We start from the raw sequence: 23,862 nt of genomic DNA on the forward strand, positions 1-23,862 counted from the left end.
CGCTCTAGAGCCCGCAAGCCACAACTACTGAGACCACGTGCCACAACTATGGAAGCCCACGCGCCTAGAGCCTGTGCTCCGCAACAGGAGAAGCCACCGCAATGAGAAGCCCATGCACCACAACGAAGAGTAGCCCCCGCTCGCCGCAACTAGAGAAAGCCCACACGCAGCAACAAAGACCCAACGCAGCCAAAATTAAATTTTTTAAAAAAGGAAAAAAACCCAAAAAGCAAACCAACAGAGCAAAAAAGTGGAATATGGCGTGGTCCACACACCCACTCCACTACTTGCACTCATGAGAGGGAGCAGTTGTCTGCTGAGGGAACTGTTTCCTGGAATTCTACAAGATGGCCAAGCTGCAAAGTGAGGAAAACCCACAGTGTGCCTTTGAGCAGGGGGAGAATTAGAAAGCTAGGTGGGAGACTCAGGAGGGTTCGGAGACAACTGCTCCCCAACCCCAAACTTTCTTTCATGTATGTTATAGGAGAAAGTTCACCCTTGAAGGAGCTATGGAAAGGGGAAGGTTAGTTCCACTCGTGGTTGCAAGATAGATGCAGCTGTTCCAAGCATCACATCCAGAAATAACATTAGAAGAAAAGAGGCGATCTATTCTGTGGTCTCTTTAAGAAAGAAAAAACTTTAAGAAAAGAAAACCTTTCCCAGCAGACCTCACATTTGCCAGAACTAGAAAACACCAGCTGCTAAACAAGGCATTGACTGGTGAACAATGATGTACACACAAAGGCTTTTATTGCAATATTGTTTATAATATAGACAATATTGAAACACCTTAAATGTCCATCACAAATGGTAAAATTAATATGGAGTATATTCATGTAAAAGAAAACTATGCACCTAAGATAGGCTGGGAACTGGGATGTGGGACCCTTTACTGGACAAATGTCTCCTCCAACAACAGAATACAAAGAAACTATAAGGGACTAAAAATAACTGCATGCATGGCAGTGGGGTGATTATGAACAATGTTACAAAAAGGCCACAAACCGACTGCCACTTGTGAAGTGCCTGGAGCAAAAGCAGGGTACTGCGCATGATCCCTGCACACAGCACCACCACAGGGGTGGGCAGACCACCTAAGCCGCCCCTCCTGCCCGATTCACCATCTGCCCCTACCCTCGCTCTATTTAAGGAACCAGCCCGCCCTCCTTGGAGAGTGAGCAAGGGCACCTGTTTCTTGTTTTCACTCCCAATAAAGCCTTGCCTGAATTTCTCCTCTGGCCTCTTATCAATTTCTATTGATTAAAGAGTCCAAGGACCCAGGTTGGTAACACACCTATGAAAAAAAAAAGTTAAGGTGAACTTTTGGGTATAAACTTGGAAAGATGTTTATGATACATTAAGTAAAACAAAAAAAGTTTCCAAAACAATAGAATATATATAATTTCCCCTAGGCTTTTTTTAAATCAATCAAAATCTATATAAAAATTTCAAAGTCTTAAAGGATACATGCCAAACTGTTAACAATGATTATCTCTGAAGGGTGATATTAGAAACTTTCACTTTCTCTAGATATTGGAATACTGTATTATCAGAAAAATATAGACATTAAAATACAGCAATGAAGTTAATATCCAACAGTTACTAATTAAATGACTGGCAACAATTCACTGAGCAATAAAAGGTGCAGTTAGGGGTCCTATTGGGAAGATTTGGTACCATGTCAGAAGTAATTGCTATACCCTCAAAACCCCAAGGATTTCCCTTGGGGTGAAAGGAATGGAAAGTTTCAACAGATCCCTGACTCTTCCAACGCGCTTGAAAGCATCTGCTGTTAGTCACATTGGATTGCTGGCCTTTGACCAGCAGTTAGTAATTTTATATTTGACTGAAGAAGCCTAGAATATCTTAAAAAGCAAGTTGAAAAATCACAATGGCAAATTACAACACACTAAAGCAGTGTTTTCCAAATGGTAGGTTATGATCCAAGAATGAGGCACTGAAATAATAACTTTGTAGGTTATGATCAACTTTAAAAAACAAAAAACAGGGTACTACATAATAGATTCAAATAAAATAGAAAACCGTGTACAGGGTCTGGATGAGAAATTTATGTATGTTGGCTGTGGTCAACAAATTTGAATTCTACACTGCATTCTACACTTTAAGAAAATATACCCTTATGCAAGGTCAGGGTTAGAAGAGTCCTAATTTGACAGTAAGATTACACTTGTTTTCAGTGTCATATCCTTTGATATTTCAATTCAAGTTGGCATTTTCAGTCCCCTATGTATTTGAAAACCACTTTTTAAAATTGGAGAATTAAACTTGATAGGGTTTTTTTTGGCTGTGCCGTGCGGCTTGTGCGATCTTAGTTCCCCGACCAGGGATCAAACCCCCACCCTCGGCAGTGAGAGTGCAGAGTCCTAACCACTGGACCGCCAGGGAAGTCCCAAACTTGATAGACTGTATTTATTTATCTATTATTTATTTATTTGGCTGCGTCAGGTCTTAGTTGTGGCACGCCAGATCTTTGTTGTGGCAATGCGGGATCTTTCGTTGTGGTGCTTGGGTTCAGTAGTTGTGGCGCAAGGGCTTAGTTGCCCCACAGCATGTGGGATCTCAGTTCCCTGACCAGGGATCGAAACTGGAAGGCGGATTCTTAACCACTGGACCACCAGGGAAGTCCCTTGATAGACTTTATTAGTCACAAAAAGTGAAGATAAGTTTGACTATTTTATGACAATTTGTTCTAATGATAAAAAGTATTACTTTCTTTAAGGAACTTAAAATTTATGCCTCCTCTTATTTCCCCTTTATGAGGGTCCTATAAGGAACCTCATGCTATTTTTGCCTTAATCCAAGTCAGATTATAACGTCACAATATTGTTAATAAATTAACATTTTGTATTGTATAACTGTGAATTTTAAGATACCAGTGCCATCTAGTGGTTACTCTCAAGAAGTTTCCTCTCTCTTGGTTATCCACTCAAGAGTGGAATTGCTCTTTTGTAGGTAGATACCCAGTAGCTGGTAACCATACTTTAACCTTTGGGGGAACTGCAAAACTGTTTTCCAAAGTGACTGTGCCATTTTACATTCCCACCAGCAATGTATGAGGGTTCCAATTTCTCTACATCTTGGCCAACATTTAGTATTTTCCATCTTTTCTATTATAGCTATCCTAGTGGGTGTAAAGTGGAATCTCACTGTGGTTTTGATTTGTATTTCCCTAATAACTATTGCTGTTGGGCATCTTTTCATGTGCTTCCTTGTTCGTTTATCTTCTTTGGAGAAATGTCTATTGAGGTCCTTTGCTCACGTTTAAATTGGGGGTTGTTCATCTTTTTGTTGCTGAGTTGTAAAAGTTCTTTATAGATTCTGGATACTAGACATTGTCAGATATATGATTTGCAAATACTTTCATTCTGTAGGTTGCCTTCACTTTCTTGAATGAGTGGAGAGTAAGCTTTTTCATCTAACAGTCCCTATCAACACTCTCTAAAATACCTAACATTTACAACAGTCTAAAGAACACATTAGTGGGGACTTCCCTGGCGGTCCAGTGGTTAAGAATCTGGGCTTCCACTGCAGGGGGCACAGGTTTGATCCCTGGTCGGGGAACTAAGAGCCCCTATGCCGGCCAGTGCGGCCAAATAATAAATAAATATGAAGATAACCTTTAAGGAAAAAAAAAAAAAACACATTGGTTACTCCTTGTTCCTTCTATATAGGCAGAGAACGTGCCTTTTTTTGCCCCACTGTATCTCCAGTGACCAGCACCCACTCGGTGCTAATATAAGTAAATTCCTCCAGAGTCTCTAAGGACCATATCACAGACCTCAAATTCAAATGCCTATGAGACTGGCAAGTGATATAAATGAATAAATAGAGACATTTAGGTCTTGTAATAAAAGAGAGAGTACATATCCTATTTCCAGGTTACTTTCTTTATCTACTCACATAACCTCATCATCCTGCTCTACCTCTTCAAAATAGAATTTCTTCACGTCTACCTAAAAATATTATGCCGGTCTCTAGTTCATTAGAGTAACTGAGTTATGTCCAAGGTATACTACCAAAAGCAATACCGGCTCCCAGAGTTCATCTTATTCCACCACTGAGTCTGGGAATTTCCTCGCTGAGATATTGGCTAAGAGTCGAAAAATCAGAGTTAACTCAGTTCTTCGGTGCGACTATTGCAGATCTCTGATCCAGAAACTGCTCCTCACCACAGAGCTGTTTATCTATAGTCCGGCCGGCTTTAGTCCAGATTCCGGGGGAGAGTCGAAATGCGCCGCTGGCCGGAAGAGTGCTCATCTGCCCAGGAAAAGCGTTCCTAAGAGGGGTCTCCGAGAGGGCGCGCGTGCAGCTGGGCAGGCGTCCAGGTGCCGGCGTGGACGGCGAGGGGAACGAGAGCCAAAGTCCGCTGAGAAGCCGCACCTCAGCCCTCAAGGTCCCTGGTGCACGACTCAAACGCCCCCCACGCCCCCAACCCGGCAAAGGAACTCAGCGCTGCCGCGAGGAACCCTTCACAGGCCGGGAAAAGGTGTACTCAGCAGCTGACGCGTCCAGCATTCTAGCCGCGGGCTGGAGACCAATTGTCACCGCAGAGCTCCCGCAAGAGGGGCGGGGCGGAGTTGTCTCTCACAGCGCTTGCGCGTAGGGTCGGTTTCCAGTGGCCAGGCAGGCGGGAGGCGGAAACCAGCGCCGAGCGCCACGGAGGCCCACTGCGTGCGCAGGCGCACTCAGCCACCTCCCGTTAATTGGAGCGCCCAATTCCCCTGCAGGCCTCGGGGCGGCGCCCCGGGGGTCGGGGTCTGGGGCGGGGCTAAGTGCGGAGAGGAAGTCACGCTCTTCGTATCCGCTCACTGAGGCCGTAGTGGCCACCGACTCCGACGTGCGACAGTCATGTTGCCCAACACGGGGTAAGGGGAATCGGGAGCCGCGGGGAAGAAACCCCGCCGGGCGAAGTGGATGGCATGGGTGGCCCGGCCCCCGCGGTGGGAGGGTTAATGAAGCTGTCCGGCGAGGTCTGGAACGCTGGTCCGCGCCGGACACAGTGTTCCTCGAATCTGCGGTAACTTGTGAAAAGTAACGCAGAGTTGTGTACTTCAGGGTGGCAGTCATGTTACAATCTCTTCCACAGGTAAAGGATCCAGAGTGAGGTGTCTCGCCGCCCCCAAGGCGGGTCTCACTTTGGGTTTAGCAGTAGCTGCGTGCCTTGCCGAAGGCCGCGAGTTCTAGGTGAAAGGTCACTGGAACACTTGTGCGCCTAATGAGTCTCCACTTATTCGGAACGCTCGATTCTGGAAGAAGAAAATAATGGGGTGTTTAAAAAGGGATTTCAAATGAGTAACAAACTAAACTAATCTTAAAGTATGGGTATCTTTTGGGGGTACGTTTTTTCACTTTAAAACGATATTTAGTTGTGGTAAAATACACATAAGGAAAAATCTGCCATCTTAACCATTTTTAAGTGTACGGTTAAGTAGTGTTAAGTATGTTTGCACTGTTGTGCGACCAATTTGCAGAACTTTTTCGACTTGAGAAACAAACTCTATACCAGTTAAACTACTCCTCTACCCCCGTCTCATTCTGTTTTGTTTCTATACTGTATGGGTGTTTTGAGCTGAGTGCCAAGTCCGTTCTGTAATTTACTTGAAACATATAGGTAAGTTGCCAAAACACTTAAACAGCTCAGAAGGTTGAGTTTCCTTATCCTTAACTTTCAGCCTCCTACTTACTTTCTGGTAGGTTTCCAAATATATTCTGTGCATTTATAAATATATTTGGGTACACAGTCCTAAACGCACACACCCCACTTTAAAAAATAGTAGCAAAGTCCCTTCTGGGCCTTGGTATTTTTAGCTAGTATGTCTTGGAACATATTTTCAGTACATGTTGATCTTCCTCCCTTTTAATGGTTACGTGGTGTTCTGTTTGTTTAACTAACCCCCTGTCATTGGATACCAGATCATTTCTAGTTTTTTGTTACTCCATCTTGCTGCAATGATTATCCTTGTATTCACCTGTTTGCACATATTTGAGTGTATCCATATGATAAATTCTTGGAAATGAAGCTGTTGGATCAAAGAGTAGAGGTAATTAAAATTTTGATAGCTAATACCAATAGCCCTCCAAAGAGATTGCACATCCAAAAGGATGAATGAGATTTCCTAGTCCAACACGTTGGCAAACAGCAAAATGTTTGATAATAAAAATATTTGTTCTGTTAATAAAAATCTAACTAGAGAAAAAAATGGCACCTCATTATAGTTAAAATTTGTATCAAAGAGTGAGGATGAGGATCTTTTTATACGTTTAAAGCAGCAGTTCTCATCAAGGAGCAATTTTGACCCCCATAGGACATTTGGCAATATCTGGGAACATTTTTTTTTTTTTTAATTAATTTATTTATTTATTTTTGGCTGTGTTGGGTCTTCGTTTCTGTGCAAGGGCTTTCTCTAGTTGCGGCGAGCAGGGGCCACTCTTCATTGCGGTGCGCAGGCCTCTCACTATCGCGGCCTCTCTTCTTGCGGAGCACGGGCTCCAGATGCGCAGGCTCAGTAGTTGTGGCTCACGGGCCCAGTCGCTCCGCAGCATGTGGGATCTTTCCAGACCGGGGCTCGAACCCGTGTCCCCTGCATTGGCAGGCAGATTCTCAACCACTGCGCCACCAGGGAAGCCCATCTGGGAACATTTTTGATTGTCACAATTGAGGGGGGTTGCTACTAGTGTCTAATAGGTGGAGTCCAGAGATGCTGGTAAACATAATGCACAGGATAGCCCCCTTCAACAAAGAATTATCTTGTCCAAAATGTCTTTAGTAGTGTAGAGATTGAGAAATCCTGGTTTAAAGCCAGCTGTGTACCTTTTTCTTTGCCTGGCTTACACAGTTAGGTTTTTGATTGATCTCTAAGCTCTCTAGTGTAAAAATATTTGTTCTATATCATATGTGTTAGAAATATTTTTCTCTGTTTTTTTCATTGCATCGAGTTTGATTATCCAATTTGTTTATCACGCAGAAACATGTCCTTTTATCGAGTCAGAGTTATCAGTCTGTTCTTTTTTTTTTTTTTTGGCTGCACCCTGTGGCATGCGGATCTTAGTTCCCCGACCAGGGATGAACCTGCGCCCTTGGCAGTGAAAGCACGGAGTCCTAACCACTGGACCGCCAGGGAATTCTCCTCAATCTATTCTTTTAAAGTTTTTGTGTTTTTGTGACAAAGCTATAAGGCCATCTTAAACCAAGTTTTTTGTTTTTTAATTTGTAAGTATTCTTTTAGTATTTCTGTGGGGTTTTTTCCCCACTCAGATTTTTATCTACCTGAAATGAAATACTGTTTTGCATACTATTTTGCCATAGGAAGTGAGTTAGGAAACCCACTTATTTTGGTTCAGATGGCTGGCTGTGCAGTTGTTCCAGCACCATTGACTGACTAGTTATTTTTTTTCTTTCTATTAGAAATTCCACCTCTGAATTCTTGTATATCTAGGGGTCTGTTTTAAAATTCTGTTACGTTGGTCTGTCTATTCATGTACCAGTACTAAACTATTTTAATTTCTCTAGTTTTATAAAATGCTTTAGTATCTCGGAAAGCTAGTTCCTGCCTCATTTGGATTTCTTTTCAGAATTTTAAGTGATTGTTTTTCTTTCGTAAAACAGTTAAAAGTTTCATCACATTTACCATGATTTTGAGGTCCCAGAGAATTTTGGTAAATTGTAGTGTAGGTTAACTCTACTTTAGCAAGTTTTAGGCGTCTACCAATAGTACTGAGGAATTTGGAACCTTTTTTCTTTCTTGCCTTCTATACTCTGGTTCTAATGCTTTAGAGATGGAGGAGTTCCTTAGTAGTACGGCCTGGTCTTCAGGTTAAGAGGAAAGCTGCCTTTGCCCTTCTTTCTGCCAATTCCTGAGACCTTGAGCATGAAAATGTCCTTTATCCTACTGGGAGTCAATCCAACTAAACCAAAGGCAAAGGGGTAGAGCTTTTTTTTTTCTCTCTCTCTTTGCTTCCTCATTTCTTTTTTTTTTTAATTTATTTAAAAAATTTGTTTTTATTTATTTATTTTATTGACGTGTAGCTTATTTACAATGTTGTGTTAACTTCTGCTATATAGCAGAGTAATTCAGTTATACATATATCACACACATGCATTCTTTTTCATATTCTTTTCCATTATGGTTTATCACAGGATATTGAATATAGTTCCCTGTGCTATATAGGACCTTGTTGTTTATCCATCCTGTATATAATATTTTGCATCTGCTAGGGATAGGGCTTTTTAAAGCAACAATTGGGACATTTTCATCTAAATACTCACGTTTAAAGAAATCATTTTAACACTCTATGCATACTACCTTTTGTATAAAAAGAAGGGAAAATTATACACACACACACATGATGTGTCTTATGTATGTGTGTGTGTTTGCATATTTTTCAAAACAAAAATATGAGAAGGATAAGCTAGAAATTAAGGAATCTAGTTACTTATAGGCAAGGGATTGAACTTCTTTGAATATACACATTTATAAGTTTTGACTTTTAAACCATGTACATGTTTTACAACATCCCTCATCAAAGATGAGGGGAAAGAGATAAGCTAAAATGGAATGTTACCATAAACAGAGGAACTTGACTATATGTCAAGTTTTTCACATAAACATACATAGAAAAATAATTCAATTTTTTTTGATACTTTTAGCTCTCCAATTAAAGATTGTTTACTTGCTTATCTATTTATCTATTTATTATTTATTTTGGCTGCGCCAGGTCTTAGTTGCAGCATGCAGGATCTTCGTTGCAGCATGCACGCTTCTTAGTTGCAGCACGAATAATTTTAACATAGTAATTTGTGCACTCTTAGAGGGATTTGCTCTAAAGACAAGAGTGCAAAGAGGGACTGCCCTGGTGGTGCAGTGGATAAGACTCCGTGCTCCCAATGCAGGGGGCCCAGGTTCGATCCCTGGTCAGGGAACTAGATCCCACATGCATGCCGCAACTAAGAGTTCACATGCCACTGCAGAGGAGCCCACCTGCCGCAACTAAGACCCAGCGCAACCAAATAAATGAATAAATAAATAAATAATGAGAGGAGAATGGGGAGCATCTATGCAAAAAAAAAAGTATAACTTTAAAAGAAAAAAAAAGAGTGCAAAGAAATCTTGAACTTTACTTAGTAGATTTATTATTGGTAGTGGTATTAGTGTAGTAATTTGAATACCATTGTGTCTTATAGTATACAGTGTACCTACCTCTTGTTGGTCTGCTTCTTTAACAAAAGAACAGATGAGGATCCTTACTCCCCTCAGCCACGGGCGAGAGTGCTACTAGAGTCTTTTTCTATCCCCTAACCTGGCTCTGGGGGCTCTTGTCCTTTTTTCTTCCAGAAAGCCATGTCTCTGTCAGGATCCCATTCTTGTCACAAAAACTGTTAAAGTCTTGGATTTCTGTTTATCGTGTTTAACCTAGAAAGTTTAACATGTATATAACTTACCAATGTCTAAAGTAAAAAAGTTTTACCATTTTCCCAAACAATACAAGTACCTAGAAAAGTTGAACTCCAGTCACTCAGTTTTTAACTTATGTTATTGTAACAATATATTTTAATTCTATCTTTTTAATCTCCAAAATACTATTATTTATTATATTATTTATATTATTATAATTATCATTATAAATACTTTTTTAGATTTCTGTACTTAATTTACTAATATCTTTGGCTTTTATTCCTTCTAGCATAGCACCTCAGACCTTCAATCTGGGAACATTCAATCTTTCTTTAGTAAATAAGGCATGAGAAAGAAAGAAAAAATATTTGGATTGGACTGAAAGAAACAATGCTGTCATTATTTGCAGATAATATGATTACATAGAAAACCAAAATAATGTATAACTAAATTATTAGATTTAATAAGAGTTTGACAAATTTTCAGGATACAAAAGTCAATGAGGAGAATTAGATTTCTGCACACAAGCAAAAATCAACAAGAAATACAGTACAATGGCAATAAAAATGAGAAGTTCAAAATCCAGACTATGGGCTATACTACAGGACAAATGATCTATATTTTTCAGCCAATAAATGGCATAAAGAAAATGGAAAGGGGAGCTGTTATAGATTAAAAGAGACTTATAAGATATGCAGGCATACCTAGTTTTATTGTTTTTAACCTTTATTGTGCTTTGCAGATATTGTGTGTTTTACAGACTGAAAGTTTGTGGCAACCGTGCTTTGATGGTTAGCATTTTTTAGCAATGAAGTATTTTTTATTTAAGGTATGTACATTTTTTTTAGACATAGTACTATTGCACACTTAACAGAGTACAGTGTAAACATAACTTTTATATGCACTGGGAAACCAAAAAATTTGTGTGACTCGCTTTATTTCAATGTTCACTTTATTGTAGTGGTTTGGAACTGAACTTATAATATCTCGAGGTATGTCTGTAACAAATTAATGCAATGTGAAGTCCTGACAGGATCCTGATTTGATCAAACCAACTGTAAAAAGACATTTTTGAGATAGTTGTTAAACTTTGCATATGGATAGGTACTAGTTGATATTGAGGAATTATTGTCAATTTTTTTAGTTGTGATAATGATATTGTTATATAAAAGTTAGAGATGCATACTGAAGCATTTATAGGTGAAATTATATGACTTCTGAGATTGGCTTTCTGATTATCACTTTCAAATTTTGATAATTGTTGAATTGTTAAATTAAAATGGGAGCTTATTTTAGTATTTTCTCTATTTTTGAATATATTTGAAAACATCATAATAAAAACTTAAAAATGGTCTTTAAGCATCTTTGCGTTGATTGTTAGTTGCAAGGGAAAGAATAGTAATTACACAGTGGAAAAATTGATAACACCATGGTTGGATGGTCAAAATTAACATTACCTTTGATTACAGAGAGACACTGTGTAGTTTCAGGTGTGAAATAGAGAGCAATACCATGTTCATGGATTGGAGCACTCAGTGTCATAAAGATATCAGTTCTTCCCACGTTGAATTATAGATTCAGTACAGTTTCTGTCAAAATCCCAACTGATTTTGCTTGTGCAATTAAATAAGCTGGTTCTAAAATATATGTGGAAAAGCAAAGGTCCAAGTATATCCAAGAAAGCTGTTATATTTAAGAGAGTGCAATCCATGTAGCCAAATGGAGCAGAATAGAGAGCCTAGAACTGTATATTTAGGAAGACTTAGTCTATGACAAAGCTGACATTAAAGATCTGTGGGAATGGACTTTTCAGACTGGGACAGTTGGTTAACCATATGGGGGAAAATGTAGTTGGATCCCTACCTCAATTCACATACAAAAATTCATTCTATGTAGATTAAAGACAAAAATTTAAAAGATAAACCATAAAATTTTTGGAAGACAAATTAATACAATTGTGGTTAAAGATGGATTTCTTAACCCCAAAAGCATTGGCTGTAAAATAAAAGATTCATAAATTCTGCTCTATGAAAATAATTTCTGCTCATCAAAATATACTATAATGATTGTGAAAAGGAAGCCACAAATGAAAAGATTGCAAATCTTTAAAAGCTTATAGGGCTTCCCTGGTGGCACAGTGGTTGAGAATCTGCCTGCCAATGCAGGGGACACGGGTTCGAGCCCTGGTCTGGGAAGATCCCACATGCCGCGGAGCAACTGGGCCCGTGAGCCACAATTACTGAGCCTGCGCGTCTGGAGCCTGTGCTCCGCAACAAGAGAGGCCACGATAGTGAAAGGCCCGTGCACTGCAATGAAGAGTGGCCCCCGCTTGCCACAATTAGAGAAAGCCCTCGCACAGAAACGAAGACCCAACACAGCCATAAATAAATAAATAAATAAAATAAGTTTAAAAAAAAAGCTTATAGACTTCTATGAGTCATTAGGAAAAAAGTCAACCATGTGGAAAGATGAGCAAAACAAATTAATAGGAATTACACAGAAGAAAGAACATAGTGACTATTAACATATGAAAATATATTCACCCTTATTAGTAATAAGGGAAATGTAAATTAAAAGCATACTGAGATACTACTTCATATCTACCAGATTGTCAAAAATTTTAAATGTCTGACATCAAGTGTTGGGGAGGTGTGGAGCTGCAGGAACTCGTACTCATATATTGCTGCTGGTAGGAATATTAACCACTTTGAAGGAGGTTTGGCATTATTTGCGAAAGTTGAACTTCAGCATGTGTTTCAGTTATCTATTGCTGTAACAAACCACCCTAAAACTTAATTGTTTGAAACGACAATGCTTTATTATTATTCACAGTTCTCTGGGTTGACTGGGTTCTTCTGCTCTATATAGTATAAGTTGAAGTCATTCATACGGCTGCTTTTAGCTGGGTTCTTGGCTGGGGCTGAAACGTCCTAAATGACCTCTTACCCTCCAGGGCCTCTCTCCCATGGCCTCTCATCAGTTGATAATCTGTCCCTCTTCTTTACAACATAGCATTTGGCTTCAGGAGAAAGTGGAAACTACCAGCCATTTTATAGCATGGGCTTGGAAATTCCAGAATATCATTTCATCATATTCTATTGCTCAAAAAAGTCATAAGGTGAACCCAGACTCAAGGGGAAGGGGAAAATATACTACCTTCTCTTGATGGAAGGGATGCCAAAGGATTTGTGGTCATGTTTAATCTACAACTGTGTCCTGTAATCCAGCAGTTTCACCCGTAGGTGTATGCCCTAGAGAAACTCATGCACATGTGACTGGAAAAAGTGTACAAGATTATTTTTAGCACCATTGTTCATAATAGAAAAAAAAAACCCTGGAAACCATACCCAAAGTCCATAAACAGTAGAATGAATAAATACTTTATAGTATGTTCATATGTGAAATATTGTATATTAATTAAAATAAGTGTAACTATTTGCACCAAAATATGGGTAAGTCTCCAAACCATGTTTTGTGAAAGAAGCAAGTCATAGAATAACATATACTGTATGAATCTATTATATAAAGTTCAACATTAGGCAAAAATTAAACAGTTTATTGTTTAGATCATGGTTAGGCAAACTCTATCTGTAAAGGGCCAGATAGTAAATATTTTAGATTTCCTGGGCAAGAGGCAAAATTGGAGATACTATGTAGGTGTAAGAGATGTATCTATAACATCACATATAAGAGATGTATGTATAATGAGAGAAAACCAATTTCCACAGTATTTTTTAATTGGTGAAACTCAAAATAAGTACTTTTTTTGTAATACATATCTACTAGTGACAAGAATGAAATTCTTTTTTGGGGAGAAGGAAGAGTGTGTTGGTTTCCTAGGGCTGCCATAACAAAATACCACCAATTGAGTGGCTTTAAAGAAATTTATTTTCTTAAAGTTCTGGAGGCTGGAAGTATGAAGTCCAGGTGTTAGCAGGACCATGCTCTGAAATTCTGGGTAGAATCCTTCCTTACCTCTTCCTAGCTTCTGGTGATAGCTGGCAGTCCTTGTGTTCTTAGCTTGTAGCTGCTTTATTCCCGTCTCTGCCTCTGTCATCATGTGGTATCCTCCCTGTGTGTCTGTCTTTACATAGGCTTTCCTCCTCTTAAAGAGACACCAGTCATATTGGATTAAGGATCCACCTTACTCCAGTATGACCTCATTATAACTAATTACATCTGCAACAACCCTGTTTCCAAATAAGGTCTCATTCGGGGGTACTGGAGGTTAGGACTTCAACATATCCTAACATTTTGGTAGATATAATTCAATCTATGACAGGGAGGTACAATTGTATTTTGGTGAATACAGTTCAATGCATAACAGGGAGATAATGTTTTGCTTAATTGGGGTTCAAATTTGGTGTTCCCTATCATCAAATTGATCATAAATGTTCATCTGTGAAAACGATTCTTAGCTCTAGGACTATGCACAAAGCAGATGGAGGGTTGGGTTCAGTCCTGGGCTTAGACATAGATATATAGGTGTTAGGAATAGTAAAAAAACAAGGGAATGAGTAATAATATTTAAAGTAGTTGTGAGAGGAGATTGGTTCAAGATGGTGGAGTAGAAGGATATGCGCTCACTCCCTCTTGGGATAGCACTGGAATCACAACTACCTGCTGAACAAGCATCAACAGGAAGACACTGGAAATCACCAAAAAAGATACCCCACATCCAAAGACAAAGGAGGAGCCACAATGAGACGGTAGGAAGGGTGCAATCACAATAAAATCAAATCCCATAACTGCTGGGTGGGTGACTCACAAACTGGAGAATAATTGTACCCCAGAAGTCCACCCACTGGAGTGAAGGTTCTGAGCCCCACGTCAGGCTTCCCAAGCTGGGGGTCTGGCAACGAGAGGAGGAATTCCCAGAGAATCAGACTTTGAAGGCTAGTGGGATTTGATTACAGGACTTTGACAGGACTGGAGGGAACAGAGACTCCACTCTTGGAGGGCACACACAAAGTAGTGTGCGCACCAGGACCCGGCGGTAGGAGCAATGACCCCATAGGAGACTGAACCAGACCTACCTGCTAGTTTTGGAGGGTCTCCTGCAGAGGCAGGGGGCAGCTGTGACTCACTGCAGGGACAAGGACACTAGCAGTAGAAGTTCTGGGAAGTACACCTTGGCGTGAGCCCTCCTGGAGTGCGCCATTAGCCCCACCAAGGAGCCTGTGGGCTCCGGTGCTGGGTCGCCTCAGGCTGAACAACCAGCAGGGAGGGAACTCAACTGCACCCATCAGCAGACAAAGTTTTACTGAGCTCTGCCTGCCAGGGCAATACCCAGCTCTACCCACCACCAGTCCCTCGCATCAGGAAGCTTGCACAACCCTCTTAGATAGCCTCATCCACCAGAGGGCAGACAGCATAAGCAAGAAGAACTACAATCCTGCAGCCTGTGGGAAAAAAACCACATTCACAGAAAGACAAGATAAAAAGGCAGAGGACTAGGTACCAGATGAAGGAACAAGATACCGCCCCCCCCCCAAAAAAAAGACTAAATGAAGTGGAGATAGGCAAGCTTCCAGAAAAAGAATTCAGAATAATGATAGTGAAGATGATCCAGAACCTTGGAAAAAGAATGGAGGCAAAGATTGAGAAGGTGCAAGAAATGTTTAACAAAGACCTAGAAGAGTTAAAAGAACAAACACCTAGGAGAATTAAAGAAGAAACAGATGAACAATACAATAACTGAAATGAAAAATACACTAGAAGGAATCAATAGCAGAGTAACTGAGGCAGAAGAACAGATAAGTGACCTGGAAGACAGAATGGTAGAATTCACTGCTGCAGAACAGAATAAAGAAAAAAGAATGAAAAGAAATGAAGACTGCCTAAGAGACCTCTGGGACAACATTAAATGCACCAACATTTGCATTGTAGGGGTCCCAGAAGGAGAAGAGAGAGAGAAAGGACCCAAGAAAATATTTGAAGAGATTATAGTCAAAAACTTCCCTAACATGGGAAAGAAAATAGCCACCCAAGTCCAGGAAGCATGGAGAGTCCCAGGCAGGATAAACCCAAGGAGAAACACACTGAGGCACGTAGTAATCAACTTGATAAAAATTAAAGACGAAGAAAAATTATTAAAAGCAACAAGGGAAAAATGACAAATAACATACAAGGGAACTCCCATAAGGTTAACAGCTGATTTCTCAGCAGAAACTCTACAAGCCAGAAGGGAAGGGCATGATATACTTAAAGTGATGAAAGGGAAGAACCTATAACCAAGAATACTCTACCTGGCAAGGATCTCATTCAGATTCGATGGAGAAATCAAAAGCTTTACAGACAAGCAAAAAGCTAAGAGAATTCAGCACCACCAAACCAGCTCACAACAGATGCTAAAGGAACTTCTCTAAGTGGAAGAAACAAGAGAAGAAAAGGACCTACAAAAACTAACCCAAAGCAATTAAGAAAATGGTAATAGGAACATACATACCGATAGTTACCTTAAATGTGAATGGATTAAATGCTCCAACCAAAAGACACAGGCTTGCTGAATGGATACAAAAACAAGACCCATGTATATGCTGTCTACAAGAGACCCACTTCAGACCTAGGGACACATACAGACTGAAAGTGAGGGGGTGGAAAAAGATATTCCATGCAAATGGAAATCAAAAGAAAGCCGGAGTAGCAATACTCATATCAGATAAAATAGACTTTAAAATAAAGAATGTTACAAGAAATGAGGAAGGACACTACATAACGATCAAGGGATCAATCCAAGAAGAAGATATAACAATTATATATGTGCACCCAACATAGGAACACCTCAATACATAAGGCAAATGCTAACAGCTATAAAAGAGGAAATCGACAGTAACAATAATACTGGGGGACTTTAACACCTCACACCAATGGACAGATCATCCAGACAGAAAATTAATAAAGAAACACAAGTTTTAAATGACACAAGAGACCAGATAGATTTAATTGATATTTATAGGACATTCCATCTGAAAACAGCAAATTACAGTTTCTCCTCAAGTGTACATGGAACACTCTCCAGCATAGATCACATCTTGGATCACGAATCAAGCCTTGGTAAATTTAATAAAATTGAAATCATATCAAGCATCTTTTCCGACCACAACGCTATGAGATTAGAAATCAATTGCAGGGAAAAAAGCGTAAAAAACACAAACACTTGGAGGCTAAACAATACGTTACTCAGTAACCAAGAGATCACCGAAGAAATCAAAGAGGAAATCAAAAAATACCTAGAGACAAATGACAATGAAAACACAACGATGGAAAACCTATGGAATGCAGCAAAGGCAGTTCTCAGAGGGAAGTTTATAGCACTACAATCCTACCTCAAGAAACAAGAAAAATCTCAAATAAACAATCTAACCTTACACCTAAAGGAACTAGAGAAAGAAGAACAAACAAAACCCAAAGTTAGTAGAAGGAAAGAAATCATAAATATCAGAGCAGAAATAAATGAAATAGAAACAAAACAGTAGCAAAGACCAATAAAAGTAAAAGCTCATTCTTTGAGAAGATAAACAAAATTGATAAACCTTTAGCCAGACTCTTCAAGAAAAAGAGGGAGAGGACTGAAATCAATAAATTTAGAATTGAAAAACGAGAAGTTACAACAGACACCGCAGAAATACAAAGCATCCTAAGAGACTACTACAAGCAACTCTATGCCAATAAAATGGACAACCTGGAAGAAATGGACAAATTCTTAGAAAGGTATAACCGTCCAAGACTGAACCAGGAAGAAATAGAAAATATGAACAGACCAATCACAAGGAATTAAATTGAAGCTGATTAAAAATCTTCAACAAACAAAAGTCCAGGACCAGATGGCTTCACAGGTGAATTCTATCAAACATTTAGAGAAGAGCTAACACCCATCCTTCTCAAACTCTTCCAAAAATTGCAGAGGAAGGAACACTCCCAAACTCATTCTATGAAGCCACCATCACCCTGATACCAAAGCCAGACAAAGATACTACAAAAAAAGAAAATTACAGACCAATATCACTGTTGAATATAGATGCAAAAATCCTCAACAAAATACTAGCAAACAGAATCCAACAGCACATTAAAAGGATCATACACCATGATCAAGTGGGATTTATCCCAGGGATGCAAGGATTCTTCAATATATGCAAATCAATCAATGTGATAAACCATATTAACAAATTGAAGAATAAAAACCATATGATCATCTCAATAGATGCAGAAAAAGCTTTTGACAAAATTCAACACCCATTTATGATAAAAACTCTCCAGAAAGTGGGCATAGAGGGAACCTACTTCAACATAATAAAGGCCATATACGACAAACCCGGAGCAAACATCATTCTCAATGGTGAAAAACTGAAAGCATTTCCTCTAAGATCAGGAACAAGACAAGTATGTCCACTCTCACCACTATTATTCAACATAGTTTTGGAAGTCCTAGCCACAGCAATCAGAGACAAAAAAGAAATAAAAGGAATCCAAGTTGGAAAAGAAAGTGTAAAACTGTCACTGTTTGCAGATGACATGATACTATACATAGAGAACCCTAAAGGTGCCACCAGAAAACTACTAGAGCTAATCAATGAATTTGGTAAGGTTGCAGGATACAAAATTAGTGCACAGAAATCTCTTGCATTCCTATACACTAACAACTAAAGATCAGAAGAGAAATTACGGAAACAATCCCATTCACCACTGCAACAAAAAGAATAAAATACCTAGGAATAAACCTACCTGTAAGGAGGCAAAAGACCTGTACTCAGAAAACTATAACCTTATCTTTGACAAAGGAGGCAAGAATGTACAACGGAGAAGAGACAGCCTCTTCAATAAGTGGTGCTGGGAAAACCAGACAGCTACATGTAAAAGAATGAAATTAGAACACTCCCTAACACCAGACACTTGCAGGACTTCCCTGGTGGCGCAGTGGTTAAGAATCCGCCTGCCAATGCAGGGGACACGGGTTCGATCCCTGGTCTGGGAAGATCCCACATGCCACAGAGCAACCAAGCCCGCGAGCCACAAGTACTGAGCCCGTGTGCCTAGAGCCCGTGCGCTGCAACAAGAGAAGCCACTGCAGTGAGAAGCCCGCGCACCGCAACGAAGAGTAGCCCCACTCACCGCAACTAGAGAAAGCCCACGTGCAGCAACAGAGACTCAACACAGCCAAAAATAGAGAAAGAAATTATTAAAAACAAAAAGTTAGCTCATTAAAAAAAAAAAGACACATGTGCCTCAATGTTCTTTGTAGCACTCTTTACAATTTGCCAGGTCATGGAGGCAACCTAAATGCCCATCGACAGATGAATGGATAAAGAAAATGTGGTACATATATACAATGGAATATTACTCAGCCATAAAAAAGAATAAAATTGGGTCATTTGAAGAGACGTGGCTGGACCTAGAGACTGTCATACAGAGTGAAGAAGTCCGAAAGAGAAAAACAAATATCATATATTAACGCATATACATGGAATCTAGAAAAATGTTACAGATGAACCGGTTTGCAAGGCGTAAAGAGACACAGATGTAGAGAACAAACATATAGACACCAAAGGGGGAAAGCGGAGTCGGGGTGATGGTGGTGGGATGAATTAGGAGATTGGGATTGACATATATACACTAATATGTATAAAATAGATAACTAATACGAACCTGCTGTATAAAAAATAAATAAATAAAAATAAATAAAGTAGTTGTCACTTTGTGGGTCGGGAGGAAGAAGAAGGATAGTTAGAGAGGAATAGACAGGTGGCTTCTGGGGCGTTGGTAATATTCTATTTCTATTTCTTGGTATTTATCTTATTTTGTTCTTTAAACTATACACATTAGTTTATATGCTTTTTGTGTGTTTGCTGTTTCACTAAAAATAGTTAACACCCCTGTCCCTTCCTCACTTCTCCACTCCCCTTCTTTCTTGCTAAACCATTTATTCCTTATTTTGAAATCCTCCCACTTTTACCTCTTAATTTGCTTCTAGAGTGTAATCCTCCAGATCTTGGCAAGAGCTTTATGTTCTTTTGTTAACAAGCCTACTTACCTGTTACCCCTGTCTCTGGTTACTGTCCCTTTTTCTCTTTGTCATTGTCACTTTTGCTGTCCTCTCCATCCTTCTCCTTAAACAAGCTTTTTATTTGCCTTTAGAAAGTAAACAAGAAAGTAGGTTTCCCTCTCTGTTATCTGACTTTATACAGGTTTTCTTCTCATCTAACAACTGAATAATTAGAAGGTTAAAATTTAAGGTTGGTGGATATAAAAAAATTAATGGACACAGAGAACTTTCCTAAGTACATTTGGATCAGAGAATCTTTTGAACAATACCCTGAGTTCTTTGCCAGCTTTCTAGGTTGGTTTGTTTAACAGTATTACTGAGATGTAATTCACACACCACACAATTTACCCATTTAAAGTATACAATTAAGTGGTATATATTTTTAGTATATTCACAGAATTGTACAACTATCACCACAATCAATTTTAAAATATTTTCATCATCCCAAAAAGAAACCCCATACCCCTCAGCTGTCAACCCCCAAATCCCCCATCCCCAGTCCTAGGCAACCATCAATCCTTGTGTCTCTATAGGTTTGCCTGTTCTGGATATTTCATATAAATGGAATCATACAATATGAGGTCCTTTGTGACTCTTTCAACTAGCATAATGTTTTCAAGGTTCAACCATGTAGCATAGATCAGTACTTCATTCCTTTTTATTGCTGAATATATCCCATTGTATTATGTATATATCACATTTTATTTTTCCATTCATCAGTTGATGGACATTTATGTTGTTTCCACTCCAGCTATTATAAGCAATGATGAGCATCTGTTAAACAATTATTAGCTTTTACATAATTCCTTTTAAGTGGTATGTATTCATTGCAGAAAATTTGAAAAATCCTGAAGAATATAAAGAATATGATACAATTTATTCATAATCCCACCACTCAAAAATAAGCTCTTTTTAAAAAATTTTCAAGAATAAGCTTTGTTAACACTTTTTCTGTCGGAAAAATACGTTTATGTAGTTTATTAATTCCTCATTTCTCTTTAAGATTTACTTCTCATTTGAGCAGATTTTGTTTGCCAAGTCACAGCAAATCTGGCCGCTGCAGTTGTAATAATTTGTAAATCATTGTACAATAGGAGTAAAGTAGAGTTATTAGCTATCAGATGGGGAGGGAGGAGGGTTTAGAGAAAGTTTGATAGAGGAGGAAACATGTTTTGTGACTATGTGCATGAATTCCTGAAACTGGTAAGTAAATAAAAACATTGAGCTTTCTAATAAGGTCACATTTGTTCTGTTGTAGGAAGCTAGCAGGATGTACTGTCTTCATCACAGGCGCGAGCCGTGGCATTGGCAAAGCTATTGCTTTGAAAGCAGCAAAGGATGGAGCAAATATAGTCATTGCTGCAAAGACCGCCCAGGCACACCCCAAACTTGCAGGCACAATCTATAGTGCTGCTGAAGAAAGTGAGTTTCAATACATAGAGAATTTGCTGGAAAGTTTAATTATATCTATCTGAAGTCTACCCTAAAAATAATTTTATCTGGTTAAAGAAATATTTTGTCACCTTAGAGCAGTGTTTGGGAACCATTTTTCTCCCCAGCACTTTTAAGTGATGGGAGAGACTCCCGTTAAATATCATGTCTCATGAGGGCAGTGGTTCTTGGATGGGAGCAGAGAGTAGAGGAGTGGATGTAGAGGAAAGAATTTGAGAGGTGGATGGTGTGAACACTTTGAAAAAGCGCTCCATGTTACTTGTTCTCTGCATAATTCGCAAGTCATTATTTTAATACTTGCAGTTCACAAGTAGCTATTGAGTGCTTATATTCAAGGCACTGTGCCAGGAGTAATGGCTTAAATTTCAGCTTCAGTTGATATTGCTAGTTTTGTTAGTTACGTTAATAGTATTGTGGTTATGCTAGGGGAATACATATGAAGCAATTATGAGTGAAATGATGCCTGAGGTTTGTTTTGAAATACACCAGCAAAAAACAAAATGAAATTGGGGGTAGATAAACAAATTAAATGACTGGCAAAACATTATCAATCATTGAAGATAGGAGATGGATTCATGAAAGTTCATTATACTATTCTTTATATTTTTGTACATTTTTGGAAATTTTCCATAATAAAGGTCTTTTAAATTACCTTCCCCATTTTAATAACATTTTAAAAAATTACCTTCCTTTTTGGTTTTTTAATAGAGTTGGCCTAGCTAGTCTGCAGCTGGATATGGATTCATCAGTCTGTCCTACTGTAGGGCAGAGTTGCTAGTAGTTATAAGACATAGTTATTTATACTGATTTTCTGAAAATGGGGTACTTTTTTCTTTTGACTCTTGTGTCAGAGGTTTGATATTGATGAAAGGTTTAATATTTGAATGCTTTAATGTTTCTTTGTTTATCCTTTGTAGTCAAAGCAGCTGGAGGAAAGGCCTTGCCATGTGTTGTTGATGTGAGAGATGAACAGCAAATCAGCAGTGCAGTGGAGAAAGCAGTTGAGAAATTTGGAGGTAGAGCCTTCATTCTGAAATAATTATTGAATATTGGTAAAGTATAGGTGTAACTATAATTTTATATTTAATTTTCTTTTGATTATTTTTTACTGAGTCTTTTTGAGTATAATCAGAAATGGGTATTTGTTCATATAGAAGCACAGCTTAAAACCATCTGATGACGAATTGAATAATTATTAAAAATCATTATGGATAGTATAACAAATTTACCATCCAAAATAAAGTTAAGACCTTGACAATAACATACATCTAGCCAAGTGGTTCGCCAGATCCCATCCACTTGTCTCTCCCCAGTTCATGTAACCATCATTTGATGACTTTTTAATATTAATTGAATAAAGTGCAGATGACCTCTTGGCATTCAAGATCTTTCACATTCTGGTGTTAACAGACTTGTTTTGGTTTCATCTTTCTTCTACACCCCTATGTAAACTCCCTCCTTCAGCCAAAATTGTTTACATCCATTTCCTTACCTTGAATTTTTTTTGTCTCTTAGCTTTTGCTCTTACTATTCCTGAGGCTCCTCCAGTGCCCACTTCTCCACCTCTGATCCTTCCTGAAATGTTCCCTTCTTTGTCTTTTGAAATCCTACCTTTTTGTGCTTTAATCTCATCTCCTTCACGAAGCCAGTTTCCTGACTTATGCCAACTAATCAGAAGTGTACATTTTTCTTTCTCTGAATTCCGAAAACATTCCTTTGATCCTTATCTTGTACAACTTTAGATCTTAGTATTTCTTTTTTCTCCCCAATTGGTTCATAAGCTTCTAGAAGGCAAGTGTTGGGAGTTGAACTGAGACTTTGATGGCATTATAGCAAGGCACGTAGCCATGTCCAAATCCTGCCCTATTACCACTCTCTCCCTATAATATTCCAGAGACTATATGTACATGCAAAGGATATTGGCCAATGGGAAACAAGGTTAATGCTTTATTGTTAGCAAGGCTCGTGCTTATAACTCCCAATGTGGAGTGCTGTGTTATTCTGGACTGGAGCACAAAGCTTTGGCTCAAATGGGGTCTCTTCCTTTAAATCCAAAATCTTACTCCTGGTTGGCAGCCTTTCCCAAAGTAATGTGAATGCCCATGAGAGAAGAGGAGAGAGAATGCAAAATTACTGGGTATTTTTTTTGTTTTTTGTTTTCTTACTGATCGGGCTGCAAATATGAAAGAGGAAGGAGAGGAAGCCACATTCATGTGCAGGACCTTTTATCTAAAATGACTTCACCTACTAGTAAAAGTGAGCAATTAGTGCCAATTAGGACTTAACCTAATTAGTTTAGCCATTCATTTTTAGGGAGGAATTAAGGGATAAGGTGGGTGAGGGTGGAAGACTGGAGCTTTTCCTTTCTCTGTATTCATCCAGTTTTAGTTCTTTCTGTTGATCCGTTGGGTTTATCAACTGAGGGCAAGTTTATCCTTCTTGGAGAATGAGATCATCAGAATATTGGGGAGAGCTGCTACCAGCTTTGTCTGAGGCCTTTCTCTATCTTCATTTCTGTCCTGTAATTCTGTTAGAGAACATCAGCAGTTCAGCTGTTGTCTGGTATTGTCCCAAGAAACCTCTGAAATGAGTCAAGATGGACATTAGTTAAAGATACTCAAGACCATACTATATAGGCCCAAAATTCACCCCCCATTTATTTATTTTTTTAATTTAAGTTTTTAAACTTTTAAAAAAAATTTTTATTTATTTTTTGGCTGTGTTGGGTCTTCGTTGCTGCACGCGGGCTTTCTCTAGTTGCGGTGAGCGGGGGCTACTCTTCATTGTGGTGCACGGGCTTCTCATTGCAGTGGCTTCTCTTGTTGCGGAGCACGGGCTCTAGGCACACGGGCTTCAGTAGTTGCAGCACGTGGGCTCAGTAGTTGCTCCCTAGAGCATGCGAGAGTCAGTGGTTATGGCTCACGGGCTCTAGAGCACAGGCTCGGTAGTTGTGGC

The 23,862-nt window shown here is 39.1% G+C and overlaps 1 protein-coding gene across 3 annotated transcripts in view; it reads left to right on the forward strand.

The window, feature by feature from the left end:
- HSDL2 (hydroxysteroid dehydrogenase like 2) overlaps positions 1–23,862 on the forward strand; it is a 94,071-nt gene that overhangs the window by 21,994 nt on the left and 48,215 nt on the right. The window contains exons 1-3 of one of the 3 annotated variants that reach the window (XM_059925327.1): positions 4,750–4,886; positions 20,714–20,877; positions 21,825–21,923. In XM_059925327.1, coding sequence (XP_059781310.1) covers positions 4,870–4,886; positions 20,714–20,877; positions 21,825–21,923 — 280 coding nt within the window. In that variant the 5' untranslated portion in view covers positions 4,750–4,869. Of the gene's footprint in view, positions 1–4,749; positions 4,887–20,713; positions 20,878–21,824; positions 21,924–23,862 lie in introns of those variants that run through there. The other 2 variants (XM_059925326.1, XM_059925328.1) reach the window with 2 other exon arrangements.

The sequence above is a fragment of the Balaenoptera ricei genome, chromosome 6, assembly GCF_028023285.1.
Source record: "Balaenoptera ricei isolate mBalRic1 chromosome 6, mBalRic1.hap2, whole genome shotgun sequence".
Lineage (NCBI taxonomy): Eukaryota > Metazoa > Chordata > Mammalia > Artiodactyla > Balaenopteridae > Balaenoptera > Balaenoptera ricei.